Below are 21,641 nucleotides of genomic sequence, written 5' to 3' on the forward strand. Positions count from 1 at the left end.
TCTTTACTTTTGTTTTTGAAGTCGGGATGTACAGTTTCTAAATGTCGGCGCATCTTAGCAGGTACCATCGAATTTTATGACAAATATTATAGTATCTCTGGATGCACGAAATACAAGATTTTACAACCACTACGAAAAACAACAAGACAAGCGAACATAAAATACTGAGCGTGGTGTGAGTAAATTTTGCGGTACGTTGCTTGATTAATAAATTCTCCGCGCCAAACAATCCTCCTTTATATTATAGCAGCAACCATCGAATCATCTCGAATTCCTCAGAAACTTCGGAGAGTCAGACGATTTTTCCGAAGTACGCGTCGACGAACCAGCTCGAGAAACAGCGCGACGATCCGAGGTCATTCGATTGCTTATAGTCCGGGGGCGAATGGTGGCGTACGAGTAACGCTGTAACATTTCGATGTAATAGGTCGGACATTTTACTTAATAATACATATATTAAATTTTCGTATATATACCAATAACACCTATAAGTAGGCGTTTCGTTTTGGTTGTTTATTTTTATCTTAGGCAACTTTATTCTTATAGGGTCCACTTTAATACATGCATTTATTATGACTCCTGGCGGAGCCCTACCGGAGGTTTCGTGGAGCACCGGGCCTCCGCGGAGCACACTTTGAGTAACGCTGATATATACAATGCATAGTTAACTAGTGTTTAAGACTCTAAATCGATCGTATACTTCTTTAATTTCTGTTAAAAATGCTCTTCAATGGTCATACTTTTAAAATTATTGTCTAAATTGTTATATAATCGCATTCCCATAAAATAAGCACCTTGTTCATACAGTGTTAATCTATGTCGTGGGTAAGTAAGGCACTGAGTTCCTGTCGTATTATAATTATGATTAAGATGGAGATTTTCAAATTTATTATTGTTCTTAAAAACAAATAAAATTACTTCAAATATGTATTTATTTCTATATGTTCCTTTGTCCTAAAAATACTTCTACATGATTGAATTCTGAACATTATTATAAATTGTTCTTAAGATACGTTTCTGTATTACACCAATATTTTGTTCCTCTAATACTAGACCAAAAAATTATGGCATAAAGTCCAGTGCAACTATGTATTAGAATGGTCACCCGTCAAAACACCAGCATTCCACCTGCCAAACAATGTCATCCACCTTCTATTTACATTGTTTGAGAAGTAAAATGCTGGTGTTTTGACGGGTGGCCATTCTAATATATCGTTGCACTGGACTTTACCCAGCTATTCCTTCCAAAGTCTGCAAAGTACAGGGTTCTCAAAGCTGTTACATCAAGATAATTTGAACTGTACGCAAACAGTAACAGATTTTATTACAAAGATATGAAATATGCAGAAGTACACAAATTCATCTATATAAATACCTAGGAATTTAATGCTATTTAATATATTAAAGTGACTGTTATAGTATAGATTCTGGTTTTTGAATTTCATTAAGTTTTATTTATTATTTTGTTATTCATTATAGTGTTAAATTTACTCTTATTTAGGGAAAGCTGGTGTTGTATAAACCAATTATCAATTGATGAAAATATTATGCATGCAGTTTTAGTTAATTCAGAAAAAACTGAGAAGCCCACTAGCAAATTTGTATCATCAGCATACTCTGTGATGCAAAAATTAGGATGATTTAATTAAATAATATTTACATCATTTAAAAAAATTTTAAACAAAATTGGTCCCAGAATACTGCCCTGAGGAACACCCAATGCACTTTTCAACATATCTGATTTATAACAAACAGCTTCCTTATATACAACTACTTGCTGAGTTCAGTCACTTAAATAAGGTTTAAATAACTAGCATGTCCCTTAACTTTATAAAGCCAGAGCTTTCTAAAAGGAATATTTCTATCTAAGAAGTAAAATGCCTTTGATAAATCCAGGAATATACCTAGTGCAATGTGGCCGTTTTCGAAGTGCTTGAAATAGCCTGAGTAAACTAGAATATAGCCGTTTGTGTAGATCTTTTTCTTTAGAAGATAACCATGCTGATTGTTAGAAAAGAGATTACAATCGTTCAAAAATTCAATTAGTCTAAGACTCATTACAATCTCAAATATTTTGGAAACAGATCTATAAGACTTCTTATAGGTCTGTAACTATTAAAGGAATTAATATCTTCCTTATTTTTATAAAAAAGTCTAATGACTGATAACTTTAACTGATTTGGGAACAAGCCCTCCGTTAATGAATTATTTATTAAACAACAAATGACATCCACAATATCCGGGGCAGCCTGAGGAACAAGACTTTCGCAGGAATTTCTGTTTCTTTATTCTTCTTTATTGTTTCTCATTTACATCAACGACCTAGCGTCTATCAGTATTAATGGATCCTTTACGTTATTTGCTGATGACACTACTATTTTGTGGCTAGGAACAAAGAACAATACATTGGAAGAAATAGTAAACAATGATATTAAACGTATTAAAAATTGGTGTGACGCAAACAAACTTTCTTTTAATATTTACAAAACGAATATTGTGACATTTAAGGGTATTACTACAAATCCTTCATTGAATGGGGAGCCTATAATGAATAGAGATTGCTCCAAATTTCTAGCAGTTTTTATTGACTCAAAATTGAAATTTAAGACCCACATTGTTGCTTTGAAGGGGAAGATTGCCTCTGCTTGTTATGCTGGTCCGCATTGAGGTGGGTATAGAGGTGGCTAGAAGTGTGTACTTTGCCCTAGTAGAGTCCCACTTAAGACATGGAATTCAATTTTGGGGCTCAGCGGGGTCTGGTTCAATCACTTTTTGTCTTACAGAAGCGTGCTGTGAGATATTTGTATGCAGTAGGCCTTAGAGACCACTGCAGGCCGCTATTTGCTAGGGAGTGAATACTCACATTAACTTGTATTTTCATACTGATGACGGTAGAAATGACTCATAGAAAATACGAGAGTACAAAGAGTACCCTTACAAAATATTCAATTATATATGAGGGTATTAAAATGTATCTATCTATTAAAATGTATCACTTGCCCCTGGAATGCAAAGTCGTGAGTAGTAGCAAGCAGCTTAGCTGTTCTGTGCAGGATTTATTAATTAAAAAAGTATATTACTGCCTAGAAGAGTTTTATAGGGATGTTTTGTAAGTCTTGAATATTTGACATAGTTTTTTTTTTATCGGATCTTTTAACACCTGCATTTTAAATTGTATATATTATTGTCCATTATTATGCATTTGTTTTTGGTTGACATATTGTTACTTTATACTAAAACCTTTATTTTAGCGACTTTTATTTCTTGTGACTATATCCGTGAAATTTTTTTTCTTAGATGTAATTTTTTTTTCTGTATTATTATATTTTTGCTTTGTTTATAACTCAAAAACAATAAAAATTTAATTTCATTATTACCAAAACTATTCTTGTTACTGATTTTTAATACGAATAGTTCTAGGGTTTTTTTTTAGTATTTATTTCAGCAGTGATATTAAGAATATCCCTAAGTGACTTTGGTATTGAGTATAAGTGTTTACTATATTCGCTTGCCAGCTAGTCAGGTCACCCAACATCAATGTGTCATACAGTTAACATGACAATTGGCCACATACATTTATTTTGATTATCACTACTTTTAAGTCTCTGTTTATAATTTTCTGACATCACCTTAATCAATAATTGATTATACTCTGTTTTAACAGTCTTTTACTAAACATTATAATTATTACTGTAGATTTTAAATACTATAACCTTATAAGTGTACAGCAGTTTGGCTTTCAGGCATCCCTAAGCACGACTGATGCTATTTTCGATTTTTTTGAAAAGTTATATCTTGGACTAAACAATGGTGATTGTGCTGCCGCAGTTTTCTGTGACTTTTCTAAAGCCTTTGACTGCGTCAGCCACGGTACACACTGGTTAAAGCCTAACGAAGGTTTCTTAATATCTGATTATATTCCTATATCAATTGTTTGTCGGCAACACTCCATCTATGGAGGAACAGCTATTTTAGTTAAACAAACAATTGAAGTTTTTGTCTGTAAAATTAATAAGTATGATAGCTTTCTGTTGGAGAAGGTTTTTGAATTCTCCCTTTGTTTTTGTAAGCGATTTAATTTATATGTTCTTTGTGTTTATAGACCACCCACAGGAGATATTGGTATGTTCCTGGACAAACTTGATTCTCTATTATCCCAATTGTCTCTACACTCCATGGTTATATTGACTGGTGACTTTAATATTAACTTCACTGATGTAAGCTTGCTTTCATATCATACATCCCTTTTAAGTATATTGGAATCTTATGACTTAAAGATGCATGTTCTTTTACCCACACGTATAACATCCTCATCTGCAACTACTAATTGATTATATGTGTACAATTAATTTAAATGATGTGTCATGTAGTGTACTCTCATCTGGTATTTCTGACCATGAAGCCATTCTCGCTAGGATTCCATACAACACTGTATTTCCTTCATCTCATTATATAGGAAGAATTTTCAGCAGAGCAAATTTCAATGCTTTTTCTTCTACTACACTTTGGTTAATTGGAATGCAGTTGAAATGGCTCCTGACCCGTTTACTTTGTTATTTCATGTGCTATGTGACAAGATCAATCAGTGTTTTCCTAAAAAGAGGCTTAAAATGAAACATAGAAAACCATGGGTCACAGCAGGCCTCAGAACTTCAGCTAAAAACCTCCGTTTTTTGGCTAAGTTGTGCAAGTATACAACTAATGCAAACATTATTCTTTATCATCAGAAATATCGTAGTCTATACAGAAAGACGATAAAAGCAGCAAAGGTTAAATATATATAGTTAAATATTATATATAGGCAGAGCAACATTCTGGTCAATTATAAATTACTTCAGGCATTCTCACAAGAAAGTTCCAGAACCAGAAGTAAGACCAAATAGTTTAAATGATTATTACTGTAATACAAGGATGTGAATACTAATATTGATCCTTTGCATTATATTCAACAGGTGTCAGTTCAAAATTCTTTTTTCTTTTATCCTGTTAGCCTTACTGGCGTTAAAGATGCAATTAAAAGCTTAAAAAACCAAAAATCAGCTGGAGCTGATGGAATATCATCAAAATTACTACTCCTTCTGCCTGACTCAGCATTGAGTGCCTTAGCTTCTGCCATAAACAATTTTTTTCATAATGGCATCTTTCCAGCATGTTTGAAAGAGGCATTGGTTATCCCTCTTTATAAGGGTGGAGATTTGAGTGAGCCTTGTAATTTCCGTCCAATTTCTATATTATCTACCCTCTCCAAGATAGTTGAAAAACTTGGAAAAATCAGAATTTCAAACGGGAAAAGGGACTCATGACGCTGTTTTCGGCTTTTTGGAGAGTGTCTACGTGTCCTTAAATTCTGGAGAGTCCGCGGCGGCAGTGTTTTGCGATTTATCCAAGGCATTTGATTGTGTAGATCATGGAATACTGCTGTCTAAGCTCAATAATTATGGCTTTAGAGGTGTGGCATTGCAATGGCTAGAATCCTATCTGTCTAATCGTACCCAAAGAGTTACAGTATCTGGATGTTTATCCAATTCCAGATTCATTAAAACTGGAGTACCTCAGGGTTCAGTGTTAGGACCACTATTATTTTTGCTCTATGTAAATGATTTGGGTTCATTAAAACTGCAGGGCAAAGTGGTTCAGTTTGCTGATGATACCACCATTTTATGGAATCATAGAGATTCTGATAATGTTAGAGCCCAGGTTTTTAAGGATCTTAAGATTTTATCGGAGTGGTGTGCTGCAAAAAGGCTTGTATTTAATGTGGGCAAAACCTTTATTATGGGATTTAAGTATGACGTTCAGGGCCTTATGTTTAGTGAAAACTCCCCCTTGCAATACAAAGAAAGCTGTAAGTTCCTTGGTATTACCATTGATGGTCGCCTTCGCTTCGAAGATCATATCCTAAATCTTGCATCAAAATTATCCTCTGAATGCTTTGCAGCAAGAATGCCGGGGCATGAGCTGGGAGGGGTAGTTGCACGTTCAGTGTACTTTTATCTTATTGAGTCCCATCTTCGTTATGGCTTGCCTTTTTGGGGTTTAAGCAACAAGGGATTATTAAACATAATTTTTGTGATTCAAAAAAAGGTAGTTAGATACCTATGTTCCGCTGGATTAAGAGATTCTTGCAAGCCTCTCTTTTTATCTCAAAAAATCCTAACTCTTTTTTCTCTTTTTATCTTAGAAACAGCTACTCTTATTCATAAATATCCTAAACCTCCCTCTAACACTGGTCATATAACTCGCCAGGTAAACGATTTTCCCTTACCAATCCCTACATCCTCCCTCACCAAGAACTCACTTATATACCTTAGCCTTAAAAAAATTTACAACCATGTTCCTCTATGTATCAGACAAATTTTAGAAGTTAAGAAATTCAAAAAGAAATTAAAATCACTTTTATTATCCAGGGCATATTATAGCCTTGACGATTTTTTTAATGATACCTTTTGACCTGTGCTCTGACATCATTTTAGTGGAGGGTTTTAGTAGGAGAATTTATATTAACAAATTTAGATAAGTTTTGCTGTTCCTTTAATGCACAAATATCGGAATAGCAAGGATCTTTTTCAACTTCCAACACCTTTATATACTGGATCATATTCTTATTCATCTTAGTATGTCTTTAATAAGGTATTTATGTTGCAAAAGAGGGCTATTAGATGTTTATTTAGGGTTGGTCCTCGAGAGACTTGTCGTCCCTTATTTGTTAGACATAAAATTCTTACTTTGTACTGTATTTTTATTTTGGAAACAGTCAGTTTGGAAATAACAGTTTTAAAAAACATAATGGTGAACTCTCAGGTGAACTAAATGTGGAGAATATAGGTTATAATTCCCGGCATGCCTCTTATATCAGATGCCAATGAATGCCAATACCCCAGTCTGAACAAGTAAAAAAATCAGTGGTGTATAATAGAAAGAAAATATTCAATCATCTATCCTTATCCATGCGCTAAAGTAACAGCAGCTTGGAATTTAGGAGCTCTACCAAAGCTTTTTTGTTAAAAAAGGGCTACTAGAGCCTCACAGAATACTTTTCTGAAGTATTTTAATACAACTTATTAAATAGGTTTGCAATTCAAATCTTTCAAATTTAATTTTATTATCTTTATTTCAATGTATTCATGTATTATTTTTTTAGTATAACATTATAATTTTATTATTTTATGGAACTAAAATTTTTAAGTATGTATATTTTATGACCCTTCACTCTGGTGATGGTTTTACCTGTGTTTGTTTTATGACTGGCTATTTGTAGCTTGTTTTTTTGTTGTATATATCAACTAGAACAATTTTTGTAACACCTTTATTTTATTTTATTTTAACTGTATTTCTTAGGCTTTGTTAACAACAATGCATATTTTGTTTTGACATTAAAGCATATTTTGAATTTGATTTGGAGTTAAAAGGATAGGTAACCAATTTACTCTCTTAAAATTACAGAGCATATTTGTAATAAGATTTTATTGTATACTTTTTGATTTTGATTGAACAATTTTCTGCGAAAACATTAAAATTTTTATTTGGTTAAAAATAAGTAGAAACGTATTCATAAAATTTGACCATTGTTCATTTAGATCTGATGTTTCAAAAATGTGTTGTTAAAAAAAACTCTTCTCTACTCATTTTCTCAAAAGATCATTTATAATATAATGGTTTTAAAGCATCAACCTTGCAATCATAAATAATTTTTTTGAGCTGAATGATTAGATAACACTATATGAATTAAAACATGACATATTAACTCTTACAAATAATACGAACAAAGCTTTTTGATGTAGGTCTGATTCTGAAATATTCAGAATAGAATAGAATTGTTGGGTATATATTAAAAGAGTCACTCAATACACGCATATTCAAAAATATCTTGAACTGACAGTTCCTCTATTTTTCTACCCCTTGTTAACTTCATATTTTTATGTAAATAAATAGTGAACCCCTTATAACCTTCGACTCAACAAAGGTATGATGCTAGTTTAATATTATTTATAGTACTGTACTAAATGTTACTAACTATAAGTGTTAATTAGCGCTTAACTAAGTAAAATAACTGTTTAAATGACCATAAAAAGGCTAACCCCAAAATGTTAAGAGTCAAGTCCCTTACCTTCTTCTCTAGCTTTAATGCTAGTTAACATTGCCAATATATTTTTGGCAAAATTCTTTCCTGTGCTCTGTAAAATGGTTGTCCTTGTACGCCACTGTCGCTCTCTACTAATGATATCTTTAGTAATATCCACATCTAAGTCAATGATTGCCCTTATATCATATTCTTGTCCAATATCATCTATTCCTGCAGGCCAAATTTAATTTATTTTATGTATTGTTTGACTCTAAGTTTCCTATTTTACCTTTAATGGTGTTTCTTTTCTTGGCCAAACGTTTTGCTTTAATAGCGGCGATTTTTTCAACCGACATGGCCTCAGAAAGGGACTTTATATTGTCCACGGTCACGGAGGCTTCTTTTGGGGCATCCAGTCTAGCAGCGAGTTTTTCTCTGACTTTTTGGACATGAGTGTCTTCAAATCTCGGCTTCTTGGCAATGACTTCTGAGCCATCATATTCTGCTGATCTTTTAACCTGGAATTTAATAAAATAAGTCTAACTGGTTAGATTGGTTATTGTGTGTTTTTTCGCTTATTTTTTAGCTCTGTGATTGTTAATTAGTATTGAAGAGCCATTTACTTTTTGATGACACCAACACTTCATAAAGAATATTGGTTATTGTTAATGCATTGCTGCAAAAATCATATTTAAATTGTGCATTTATGTACTCTGAAACATTTTTCAGAAATTTTATGGAATAGTAAAGGTTTGGATGTTGGAACATAATTTTGTTTCCACTTCTTTTTTTTTAACTGGTGTCATGTAACTTGTTTTCCAGTTTTTGGGAAAAGTGCAAAATAGTATTGATAATTTTTGCATTTTTCAGCAGGATACAATTACAGGTGAGAACTATTCTCATTACAGTAGTAAAGACGCATGGAGGTGGGATATTGATTGCTGTGAGAAAGAACATATCTACTAAGGTAAAAGTTCCTTCTGTAGACACATATATTTATTAGGTTTATGTAACTTTTCAGCTAAAAGTTCAGAATATTATTGTCGGCTGCATATACATACTATCTCCATCATCTCTGCAGGCCTATGGAGACCATTGTAAAACACTTGAATTTTTATATGATCAGTTACCTGGAGGTTCCTTTGTCTTGGTAGGGGACTACAACTTACCTAGGGCTAAATGGAATAATGTTAGTTTGGGGTTGATTGTGGAGTGTCCAGAAAATGATTTGTGACTATGCTCAGTGTATACCAAATAATTTTAGCTTTTATAACCTTTTCCAAAAAAAAATCTGTATTGAATAGTAATGGTGTTCAGTTAGACTTGGTTTTTTGTAAGTTTGAAAACCTTGAAATTTACCCAGCTGTAGATCAAATCTTTGATAATAGCTTACCTCATTTTTGAACTTTTGCAAGATTCATTAAAGTCACTGAAATATGAGGAATACTCTTACAATTTTAGAAATGGGGATTATATTTCAATTAATAATTAATTAGCCTCTGTCAACTGGTATGACGTATTTCTGGAAAGATCTGTTGATATGGTTAATCAGTTTTATAAGATACTTTGTGTTGATTGAGACATTTATTCCATTAAAGAGGTATCCCTCATCTACGTTTCCAGTGTGGTTTAGTTCTGAACTCCGTAAATTAATTATTAACAAAAAGCTAGCTTATAAAAAATTTAAAGAAAATAAAAATCAAGCTGAATATATTCATTTTTCAAATCTAAGAAAACAATGTGAGTTACATAAGACCTGTCATCAACAACCTATAAATAAAATTAAAAATAACTTGACAACATCTATGACAACCTTTGTGGTGGTCATACATAGTCTTTGTGTCTGGTTATACATTAATCGTAAGAGGAAGGGTAGTGATTTTCCACAGAGGATGATCTTATGCAGATCGAGCGGGTAACAACCCAGAGAGTGTCGCAAATTTATTTGCTGAGTATTTCTCTTCTGTTTATGTGCCGTATTATGGGGGATCAGTTGCCAACTTTCAATTTTGAAACTTCAGTGGGTTTGAGGAAAATTCACTTAACATTGGAGGAGATTTCTAAGTCCATTGAGGGCTGCAAGGGTAATATCAGTGCTGCACCAGATGAGATCTCTGCATTTTTTTAATGTGTACTAACCCCACCCATCTCTCCGATATTCAACAAATCTCTGGACACTTGTTATTTTGAAACTTTCTAAGCTTTTTAAAACCAATATTTAAGTCTAGTTCCAGGGAGGAGGCTACTAATTACCGAGTAGTTTGTAATCAGTTAGAGATACCTAAATTATTCGACTTCTAAGTCAGTAAAAAACTTTCTTGCTCTTTTCGAAATATTAATAATCCAGAGCAGTTCGGCTTAATTAAGGGTAGATCTGCTGATTCAAACTTGCTTTTATTTGTTAATTTCATTTTTAAAAGCTTGAAGGGGGGCTCTCAGGTTGATTCGGTTTATGCAGATTTTGCTAAAGCATTTGACCGGGTCAATCATGATTTCAATTCAGTTTATTGATGTCAGGATACAAAGTATTCACATAAGTCAGATCGGATAAAATACCTAGTTAAACTTAACTCTATACATATACAATAATACACATATTAAAATGTAAAACATTACATATAAAATACTTAAAATATTACAGCATTAGAACAATTACTTTACTTAATGGTTGAGATCTATCTAGGAGTTTCATCATTTAAAAAAATATATATGAAATTATAAAACACAGGAAAGGAGAACAGAATATCATTAAGAGCTGGCAGACCATCACAACAAGGAAGCACAAAGATACTCTTCCTGGGAATAACATGCTTCAAGCAATCAAAGCAAGCAAAGTTCTTTGGCTTTTATTTTAAATTTAGATATGGGCAGTTGTCGAATTATTAGGTGTAATTTGTTAAAGAAATGTACACCTAGACATGATGGGCCATCTCCACATCTCTCCAGTCTATGATAATTCGGGGCTATGTTCTCTCTAAAGCGTGTGTTGATATTATGTATACCTTCATGGGTTTGAAATTTGTGCTCATTGCATTTCACATAAACAAGATTAGTATAAATATACTGACAGGATGTTAATATTTTGTTAATTTTTGACCTGTCTGCAGTCTGCTCTGTATGGTAGACCTGCCACAATACAAACAGCCCTTCTCTGCAGTCTGAAAACGTCCCCTCCTCCCCTACTATGGCCCCAAGCAAGAATGGCATAGAAGATGTGTGAAAAATATGCCCATTTTAAAATGAAAATGGAGACACAGGATGAAAGCCCACGAAGCAAGAATGTGTTGCTTGAGAGCTTTGCCACTAAGAAGGTGGTATGAGTATCCCACAGCAGACCAGGATCCAGCAGAACACCCAGGAATTTAGCACTGGAGGCATTTTCAAAATCTTCAGGAATATTTCTGGTTGAAAAAAGGAAGGACCGGGTTTTGGCTGTATTAAGGAACAACCTATCTGAATGGAACCACTGCTCTGCCTCCAATACTGAGGCACACGATCCACCCACCACTGTTACCAAATCTTTATTGCTGCATGATTGTTGTGTCATCAGCAAAGAGAGTGAAATAATGGTGCCTGTGGATCATGGTAATTGTGGATGGTGCCCTTTCAAGGGAGCAGCTTGTGACTCATGGTGTTCCTCAGGGTTCAGTTCTTGGGCCACTTCTATTCCTCATTTATATTAATGACATGGCCAATCTTAGGATCTCAGGTAAATTCATTCAGTTTGCGGATGATTCAACAATTTTATGGCGTGACACGAGTATGATGAATCTAAATACCACAGTTAACAGAAATATTGTTGAAATCAAGAAATGGTGTGATTCCAACAAACTGTGTTTAAATATTTCAGAAACTAGTGTTATGAATTTTAAATGCAATTTAAATAATGTGTTTTTGGAAAATTACATTCTAAACAACTTAGACGAAAATAAATTTTTAGGTTTATTTATTGATAATAAACTAAAATTTGAGGGCCATATCACGCAATTGTGTAGAAAAATATCAGCAAATTGTTATGCTCTTAAAGTGGTCGCAGGAGAGGTTGACTTTGACATGGCGAGAAATTATTATTTTTCTTTAATTTAATTGAGTCCCATTTAAGGTATGGTTTGTGTTTCTGGGGTGCATGCACACATTACTTATTTAATAGTGTTTTTGTTTTGCAAAAGAGAGCGATCCGACGTCTGTGTAATGTGAGTATGAGAGAGTCTTGCAAACAGCTATTTATCACTCATAAAATCCTAACCCTTCCTGCCTTATTTATAGTGGCGGCTTGCTAATAGGAGCGCAAGGGCGCGCGCCCCCCCAGTAATTTCATTAAAAATTACTTATTTTAAATTTCAATCTCGTGTGCAGTAATTATTAATTATATTAGATATATTTTTTTATCAACCCGTGTTTAAACGTATAACACAAGCGCCCGTACTATAGGAGATAATGCGATATTAAATCAACAACCAAAGTGCTCCTGGCATCCTACGTATACCGCTCTCTGTCTCGCGCAAGGTACAGCTCATCTATCTTCCTCTATTTGTCGTGGGGCGCGCTCACATCCGCGTCCATAATTTGGCCGAAAAGCTACTCTCGACGACCCATCGTCTCGGCTTTTATCACGCTCGTTACCGATAGCAAGGCGCGCAAAAATTTAGCGCCCCAGTTTTATCGTGGATTCGGCTTTTGTTTTAATGTTTTGTAAATTGGACCGCAGGCGGCAGGAAGACGTTTTTTGTTGTTTATTCGGCAAAATTTTGTTTTTAATCGGTTCCGTGATCGGTGGTTTGTGTGTGTGTGTGAGTATTTCGAGAGTGAACAATACAATAATTATTATTGAAACTTAATAATGTTAATGAATCGTGTAAGCTTTTTAGTTAACTGTAATTTTTCAAATCTTTTACTGGAAGAAAAAGTAAACATTAAGACTTAGGCAGATCTTTGCCGGATTTAAATATTACTCTCTAAGATCTGTCGATATTTGAATCAAGCATTGCCAAAATAAGAAACGACACCGATAATATTAAGGCTAATGTAGAATTAAACTTTAAAAGTGCCAAAAGAAGAAGAACTGACGATAACTTGAGAAGTATTATTGCAAAAGAGGTATGTGATACAGTTGTTACCCAAGGGAAGGACAGATTTTCCTATCGAGGTCATCTTCAAGCAGCTAACTTGTTCGATAAAGATGCATATCCAAAATATAACAAGACCTTTCCAGTGGATATTTTAGATAATGTAGTTACTTTTTATCCAATGTTATGTAAAATTAGATTAAGAACTGGACTAGCAGTCATTTACTCAAGACCAGATTTCTCACAAAATATTGGAGCTATGAAATTGCTTTCATTTACTTTAGAAAACAATCTTGGCGAAACATTTGCCGAAACAATAAAATTATTAAATATCATTGTGACGACCCCAATGACAACTGCAGAGGCCGAGAGCAATTTTTCCACCCTTAAGCGAATAAAGACCTTCCTGCGAAGTACTATGCTTAATGAAAGACTTAATGCTTTAGCCATGATCTCCATCAATAGAAATTTAGTAATGGAAATAAACAATTTTGATGAAAAAGTAATGGAAAGATTTATAAATATGAAAGACCGTCAAGCACTTTTTACTTTTAAGAAGTAGCTTAAGTACCTATTGAACATTTATTAATAAGTATAATTTTTCTTCACGTTTTAAAGTTACTTGTTATTGTTTTTAAAACCGCAGAGAGGTGGCAAAAATATTTTCGTGCGAGGTTTCGTGATGTGTAAATGCGATTGTTTTGTAACAATGTTCTTTATTTTTGATTGCCAAATTAAGACATTTATGTGCAAACTTTTTGTGATTGTACCATGATGACTGCAAACCGTCATGTCTCAGATATTATAACATATACTTAGGTACGTCCAGTTATATTTTTTTATTTATTAGTAAGTATATATTTATTTGGATTTGCGCGCCCCTCCATAGTCAAATGTCACGAGCGGCCACTGCTTATTTATATTCGAATCTGTTTGCCTCGTTCATAAGAAATTTAGAAATGTGAACACAACTAATAAGCATGAATATAGCAGTCAACGAGCTAATGATGTGCTTTTGCCTATGCCTACAAGTTCACTGATCAAAAGAACTTTTATATTTGATGGTAAAAAACTCTTTAATCATCTTCCTGCAGTTTTGAAAGGTATAGGTAGCTGGAAACTTTTTAGAAAATGTGTTAAAAAACTCTTAGTTGCAAAGGGCTATTATGAAATAATTGAATTTTTGTCGGATAGATTTTAGTCATTTTTACCTTTTTCTTGCAGGACTTTAGGTATATTCTTAATATTTTTTACACCATATCATTTCGCCTAATTTATTTCTGTGATTCATTTTTTTTACAGTTTTACATTTAATAAAATTGTATATTTCGGGAGTGAATAATATCTGTTTGTGTTATACATATTGATACTCTTGACATTACATTAGCTTTGTATGTTTTGGTTCAGAGTCTTGGAGGAGTATTTCTGAAGAATGGGGATGTTGTTGGTTTTACCGGTATAGGTAAACCATATTCATGGAAGCAGAATGCCTTTAGGATGATGGACCATAGCATGCTAAATAACCTTTTTACATGTTTGTGTATATGTTTTCCTTTTTTACAGCTTTGTCAACAAATTTACTTTTATGACAATAAAGCATAAAAAAAAAGAAATGTGCAGTTTGACATGATATTTTTTTTATTTTTATTTTATTTGTTTCCTAGAAGAAACTTCTAGAAAATATATTTATTTTCAGAATATATCAGTTATTACAATAGAATGATATTATTTAATTATTTCAAAAATTAAACTATAGCTATATCTAATACAAGTCTTAGTACTCAACACCTAGATGTAAAAACATCTGTATGTGCGTAGTAAAGTTTTCTAATAATTTGTTACATTTATTTGTAATATTATTCTACACCGTGAAAACCAAAACAAAAACAATTCTACTATAACAATTTGCATATACAATCAAAAGATTAGTAATGTTAACATCATAGATCTCCTAAATCTACCCAAATAGACATAAAATCACAAAAACTAGTTAAAAATCCTTACAAATTGATGGTGATTTTCAAAGATTACATTCTTTGTTAGTAATTTAAATCTTTTCATTCTAGAACATATTTTTACCTCTCTTGGTAATAAGTTATAAAGTTTTGGACCAAAGTAGTTTATATACCTCAGATTAAGATTATTTAAACTTGTCGGAATTTTTATGTGCTCGTGATATCTAGCTCTTGTTTCATAGGAATGATCTATCAAAATCTTTAAGTTAGGTTGAGTGTGTATATAGGAACATGTTGTAAGTATATATAACGATCTAATATCTAGAATATCTTTATTAAAAAGCAAATGAGAAGGATATAAACGGTTTTTCTTAAGAATTATTTTTAAAATGTACTTCTGTATTATATTTAACTTATATAAGCTGTTATTATAAAGTCCTCCCCACACCAGTATTCCGTATTTTAAAATTGACTCTACAAATGCTTTATAAATGATAGTGAGTGTTTTTTTATTCAAAAATTCTCTTAGCAAGTAAAATTTATGAACAAGTTTTCGGACTTTGTTGGAGACATGATCAATATGTGTTTTCCACTTTAAATTTTTGTCGATTATAATACCGAGATATTTTGTAGATGAGGTCTCCTTAATGCAATCATCATTAAATAAAATCGAGGTATACTCAGGTCTATTTACACTAGTCAAAGAAAAAGCTATGTAATTAGTTTTTGTTAAATTCAAAGTTAGTTTAGAAGTTTCTAGCCAGTTTTTTATTTCTACCAATATGTTCATGGATTTGTCCCTTATGCTTTCCCAAGAATCTCCCGAAACAACAATTGCCGTGTCATCAGCATAAGATACTATTAACCCATCAATCTGTAATTTTAAAAGGGAGTTTAAATATGTTATAAATAATATCGGGCCTAAGACCGTTCCTTGAGGAATGCCAATTTTTATTTTTCGTTTTTCACTCAACACATTATTTAACCTTACCATCTGATATCGCTCCGACAGATAACTAGAGAAGAGCTGAAGGGCTCTTCCCCTTATTCCATATCTTTCAAGTACATTGAGAAGATCCCTATGAGGGACGGTATCAAATGCCTTGGCAAGATCCAAAAATACCGCTAAACACCTTTTATTTGAGTTTAAATTATTTACAACCTCAGTTATTAACCTATGCATCGCATCTTCTGTACTACATGCCTCAACAAATCCAAATTGGTTTGTGGATAAAACATTGTTTAGTTTAAAAAAGTTTATTATTCTATGTTTTATGCATTTTTCACAAATGTTTGAAAAGTTACTAATGAGGCTGACAGGTCGATAATTATTTATTAAGGTTTTGGTACCTTTTTTGTGAATGGGAGTTACAATTGTAATTTTAAATTGTGAAGGTATTTCACCTGTTTCTAAAATTAAATTTAGTATATGTAAAAGTGGGTTTATAATTTCTAAATGGGTCTTTTTTATAAGATCGGCCCTTATACCATCATGTCCAGGGGAGCTATTCGTTTTTAGTTCTGAGATGTATTTTATTAGTTCATTTTTTGTTATTGGGATTAGGTAAACGGAGTTTGTTATTGGAGGCTCCAATTGTTGAACATATTGTGGTGGTGGAATTGCTTTTTCCATGTCAACCCCTATATTAATGTAGTACTCGTTACAATAATTAGATGCCTCAAGTGGACTACTGAAATTTGCATTATTTTTATTCTTTATATTTAGAAAAGTGTCTTTGTTATTACAATTTTCATAAGTGGCATCTTTGATTATTTCGTAAAGTTTTTTCATGTTATTTTTGTTAATTTCTATTTGATTTTTGTAATATTGATTTTTTTGTTTATGTATAAGTTTGTTTAAAATATTTCTGTAGTCTTTATATGTTTTTTCTAGAATGGGACAATAATTTTTTGATAATTTTTTCTTCATTTTATCCCTTGTTCTGATTGAGGTAATAATACCATTAGTAATCCATGCTTTAATTTTTTTGTATTTTGGTTTTTTTAGAATGTAAGTTTTTGTTGCATCTGCTAACAACTGTTGGTATTTTTCTAAAAAAATGTTTGTAGCAATTTCAGAGTTATTTTCATTTAATACAATTGACCAATCAAAATTCTGTAGAAGCTGTTTAAATTTAGAGATATCAATTTTACTTCTTTTTTTCTGTGTTGATGTTAAATTTTCCTTTGGTTCTTTTTGGCTTATATGAAGCATTATTGGGCTATGATCTGTGATGTCCTCTTCTATAATATAAGATTCAAAACATAATATATTGGACTTTAATTTTTGATTTATAAACAAATGATCAAGGCAACTTTTTGAAATATTTCTTGTTACTGAATTAATGTATGACTGAAAACCAAGAGCATTCATCATAGCATGATAACTTGCTACTTGGTTATCATCTTTTTCTAATAAATTTATATTAATGTCTCCCACAAAAATCTCTATGTTCGAAAATTTTATTGTTTCCAGAAAACAGTGTAAATCACTTATAAAATTAGACTTAGGAATAGGGGGTGGTTTATATGTTGCTGTTAGGCCAATAGAATAACCATTTATTTCAAAATTTATTCGGCTTACTGTTGCCATAGAATTCGGCAATAGAGTAAAAGAAAACTCCACATTGAAATGTTCTTTGACAAGTATAACCACACCATCATTTTTATTGTAGTTTGCTTCATTATAAAAAACATTATACCCCGGAATGTTACAATGGTCTACTGTTGCGATTTGATAGGTTTCAGTTAGTACAATGACATCTATATTTTGCAATTTATAAGTTTCTAAAAAAGTAATTAGGTTGTCAATATTCTTATATAGGCTTCTAATATTAAAATGAATTAAACTTATTAGACATTTTTTATTTTTAAGACATTCTAACCTCTTTTCGTCCACCATTTCCCCTTGAATGTCACTTTCCATACTTAGTTCCTCTAAAATAGCATCTTGGTTGTTAAGTACCATTTATTTATGAATAGTCAATTTTACTTCTCAAAATTCCTATTTGATATTTCAAAGTTGGGCATTCCTGGTCGAGAGCTGAGTGATCCGTTTTGAGTTTAAGTTTGTATTTCTGGTTAGCAACCATCCAATTTATACATAGTTTTAACTGTTGGTTACATTCCCGTGTGCTATGGTTTCCAGCACATTTTCCACACACTTCGTTTGTGGTGCATTTGGTGCTTTTATGCTGAAAACCCTGGCACCTGTAGCAATGTGAAACGGTCAGATCTTCATATACTGGCAGACGCTGCCAATCCATGAATATTTTCCCATAATGTATCATTTTGTCCAACAATCCCCCTGAGCATTCCGCATAAATTACACTATCCTTTTCTTGATTGTTGTTCTGCCTGATGTATGTTACTTTTAAATGGTCGTTTGCGTCTATCCATTTATTTTGCTTCCGAATTTTGGCTTCCACTTGGTCCAGTACTTGTCCACCAGTGTATCCCACAATTTTTATCCTGGGTGAAATTTTTTTTGGAAGCTCAACAGTAAATTGTTCCTTGAGCTTTTCTTCCATCTCGTTTTTCAAACGTTTAATGTCTTTCTCTGTGTCGCATTTTACCACAATATTTCCGTGTTTGGCCTCTTTAATGTTTCTTATACCAACCCTTAACTTTGAAGGGTCTATTAAAGTTTGAATGTCCTTCCGGCTTTGTTCCGAACTTTGTTTTTTTTTGGGCTTCATAACAATTGCAGGTAATCCTGCTCTACTGCTGCTTTTAACTATGGGCTTGTGTTGTAGAATTGCTGCATATGATTCTGCTTTGGGTGATTCTATTTGCGATTTTATTGTTTCTATGTCTTTTCTCATTTCCTCTATTGTTTTAATCATAAAAGGCATTCTGGCAATAAATACCCTACAATCATCACATATTAGTAGTAAAACTCTTTTTTGGAGGGGCATGCATTTTACGTCCGATGGTGTAATATTTACGCATTTTTTATGGATTCGATTTAAACACGAATCACATTTATAATATTCTTCTGAACATTTCTGTTTTCATTTTATGCAATTTTCCTCCATAAGGTTCGTCCTCCTCGGCTTCTGCCATACCGGAGTATTTATTTATTTCACTGTGACATTCCTCACAATAAAAACAAACACACAGAAAAAAAAACTCACTTGCCGGCGTCGATAGTATGGAATTTCGGAATTTTACCTATTGTCTCTGCTATTGTTTAGACATTTATGTCGTTTTAAATCAGTTATATTAGATTTAGTGATTTAATTTTTTCAAAGTTCTATAGAATAGTACACAACACTCAACTGTACCAAAAATTACAATTCTCCGTGCACAAAAACACTAAAATATTTCGGTCTTCATCAGGAGCAAAAACAAATACGCGTTTACGAACTCGGTTTATATGAAATTCCATATATATTGACATTCATCATTGATATATATCAAAAATATTTGATTTGAGGGTTTTGGATCCTTTTCTTTCCTGGATCTATGATTATATAAGAGGCTACCTGTTATATACCACCTACCAGGTGGTGAAAATGGGAGAGGTTCTTTCTGGGGAGATAGAGGTTGCTTCTGGGTGCCCCAGAGTTCCCATTGCAGTCCTGTACTTTCTTGCATTTTCCTGACGGATTTAAGTAAGAGAAGTAAAAACAGTACTTCCTAAGGTCTGCTAATGATGTGAAGCTTTTCAGGGAGGTTAGGTCCCTCAATGATACTATTGACCTCCAGGAAGATGTTAAGGTATTTTTTGAACGATGTGTAGAGAATAAAATGACTTTAAATGTTGGGAAGTGCCATAAAATCACATTTTCAAGACGAATAATCCGATTAACTTTGTGTACTCTGTGGATGATACTCCACTCAATATTAAAATGGAGACCTCTGATATTGGCGTCCTGATGGATTCTAAGATTACTTTTTCTAGTCACATAAACCAAATTACTTTAAAGGCTATGAAGGTAGTGGGATTTATCCAAAGATCTTCGGCCAATTTTTCAATATTTACATTTAGGAGGTTATACTGTTCTCTTGTATGTCCCATTTTGGAATACTCTTCTGTTGTGTGGTCTCCTTCATATCACTATTATGTCCATCAAATTGAGAGAGTGCAGAATAAATTTTTAAGAATTGTGGCTTTTAGGTGTGGTTATCAGACAGAGGAATATGATTATGAGTGGGTTAGATCAAGTCTGAATTTACATACTTTGGTAACAAGGAGAACCCTGATTGACATTTTGGGTACTTGTTTTAAATTATGAATTATTATTGCCTGCTTCTGCAATTTTTTTTACTAATAAAAATGATGCATTTCTTGCTTAACGTGATTTTAAATGAAATGAGATGGAGTTTAAATATAGAGTGATAAGTAGTGTGATATTTTTCACAAGTTTAGATATAATTTATTATACAGGGTGTCCGGAAGCTAGATGCAATCCTTTAAGGGGGTGATAGCTGACTTAATTTCAAACATTTTAAGCTAAATATGTGTAGGTCGAAATTTGTTTATAAATTTTTTATGAATGGTTATTTAGAAATAACCATTCATGCGAGTCGGCCCTACAGTATATTTGTGCGAAGTGGAGAAAAGAAATAAACGATGAAAATGTTGTGCTTAGTGTTTTTATTGACTTAAAACGGGCATTTGAGACTATAGATCGGGATATCCTCTTTAAGAAATTAAAGTTATATGGAGTTAAGAGTATTGTTTTAAAATGGATTAAGGATTTTCTAAGTAACAGGTGTATGAGAACTAAAGTAGGTGATAGATTTTCAAATAAGGTTCCAAGTAAACTGGGTGTGCCACAGGGCAGTGTTCTTGGGCCCTTATTATTTATAATTTACGTAAATGATATAAACACAGTTCTGCGAAATTCATTTATTAACTTGTTTGCGGATGATACTGTAGTATGCGTGGTAGGTAGGAACTTCAAAAATATTACCAGAATAATGAACTCTGAGATGCATATTTTGTATGATTGGTTGTGCAAAAATAAATTAAAATTAAATATAAGGAAAACAAAGTGTATTGTGTTGGGGTCAAAGACAAATTGTAATAAATTTTATGAATCAGGCTGTACAGTAAATATAAACGGAGATCAAGTAGATTTTGTTTCGGAAATTAAATACTTAGGAATAATTATTGATCCACAGTTGAATTTTTCATTGCACATAGATTATGTTTGTAGAAAATTAGGTAAAAAAATTTCATTCTTATCTCGTATTTCAAGTTCTCTGTCATTATGGTCTAAAAAGTTAATATTTAACACTATTATATTGCCTCATTTTAATTATTGTTCTGCTTTACTCATATCCTGTACACAAGAAAACATAAATAGGCTTCAATTACAACTAAATAAAGCTATGAGGGTTATTTTGAACTGTAGTAAATATACACCAATTGAATATATGCTTTCTACATTAAATTGGTTATCGGTAGAAAAAAATATTAAAAAGGCAAATTTAACATTAATTTTTAAAATCGAACATGGTCTTTTACCAAACTATTTATCAACGTTTTTGGAAAAAAGAGAAAATTTCTATCAATACAACATTCGGTTAAAGCAGAACTATAATATT

At 32.6% G+C, this 21,641-nt stretch overlaps 1 protein-coding gene across 1 annotated transcript in view; it reads right to left on the reverse strand.

The window, feature by feature from the left end:
* The window catches only part of LOC126740964 (parafibromin), a 39,369-nt gene that overhangs the window by 13,571 nt on the left and 4,157 nt on the right, over positions 1–21,641 (reverse strand). Inside the window, exons 3-4 of the mRNA XM_050447172.1 lie at positions 8,352–8,580; positions 8,108–8,293 (exon numbers count right to left, since the gene is read on the reverse strand). Of these exons, the coding sequence (XP_050303129.1) occupies positions 8,108–8,293; positions 8,352–8,580 (415 nt within the window). The remainder of the gene's footprint in view (positions 1–8,107; positions 8,294–8,351; positions 8,581–21,641) is intronic.

The sequence above is a fragment of the Anthonomus grandis genome, chromosome 10 (genome assembly GCF_022605725.1).
Source record: "Anthonomus grandis grandis chromosome 10, icAntGran1.3, whole genome shotgun sequence".
Classification (NCBI taxonomy): Eukaryota; Metazoa; Arthropoda; class Insecta; order Coleoptera; family Curculionidae; genus Anthonomus; species Anthonomus grandis.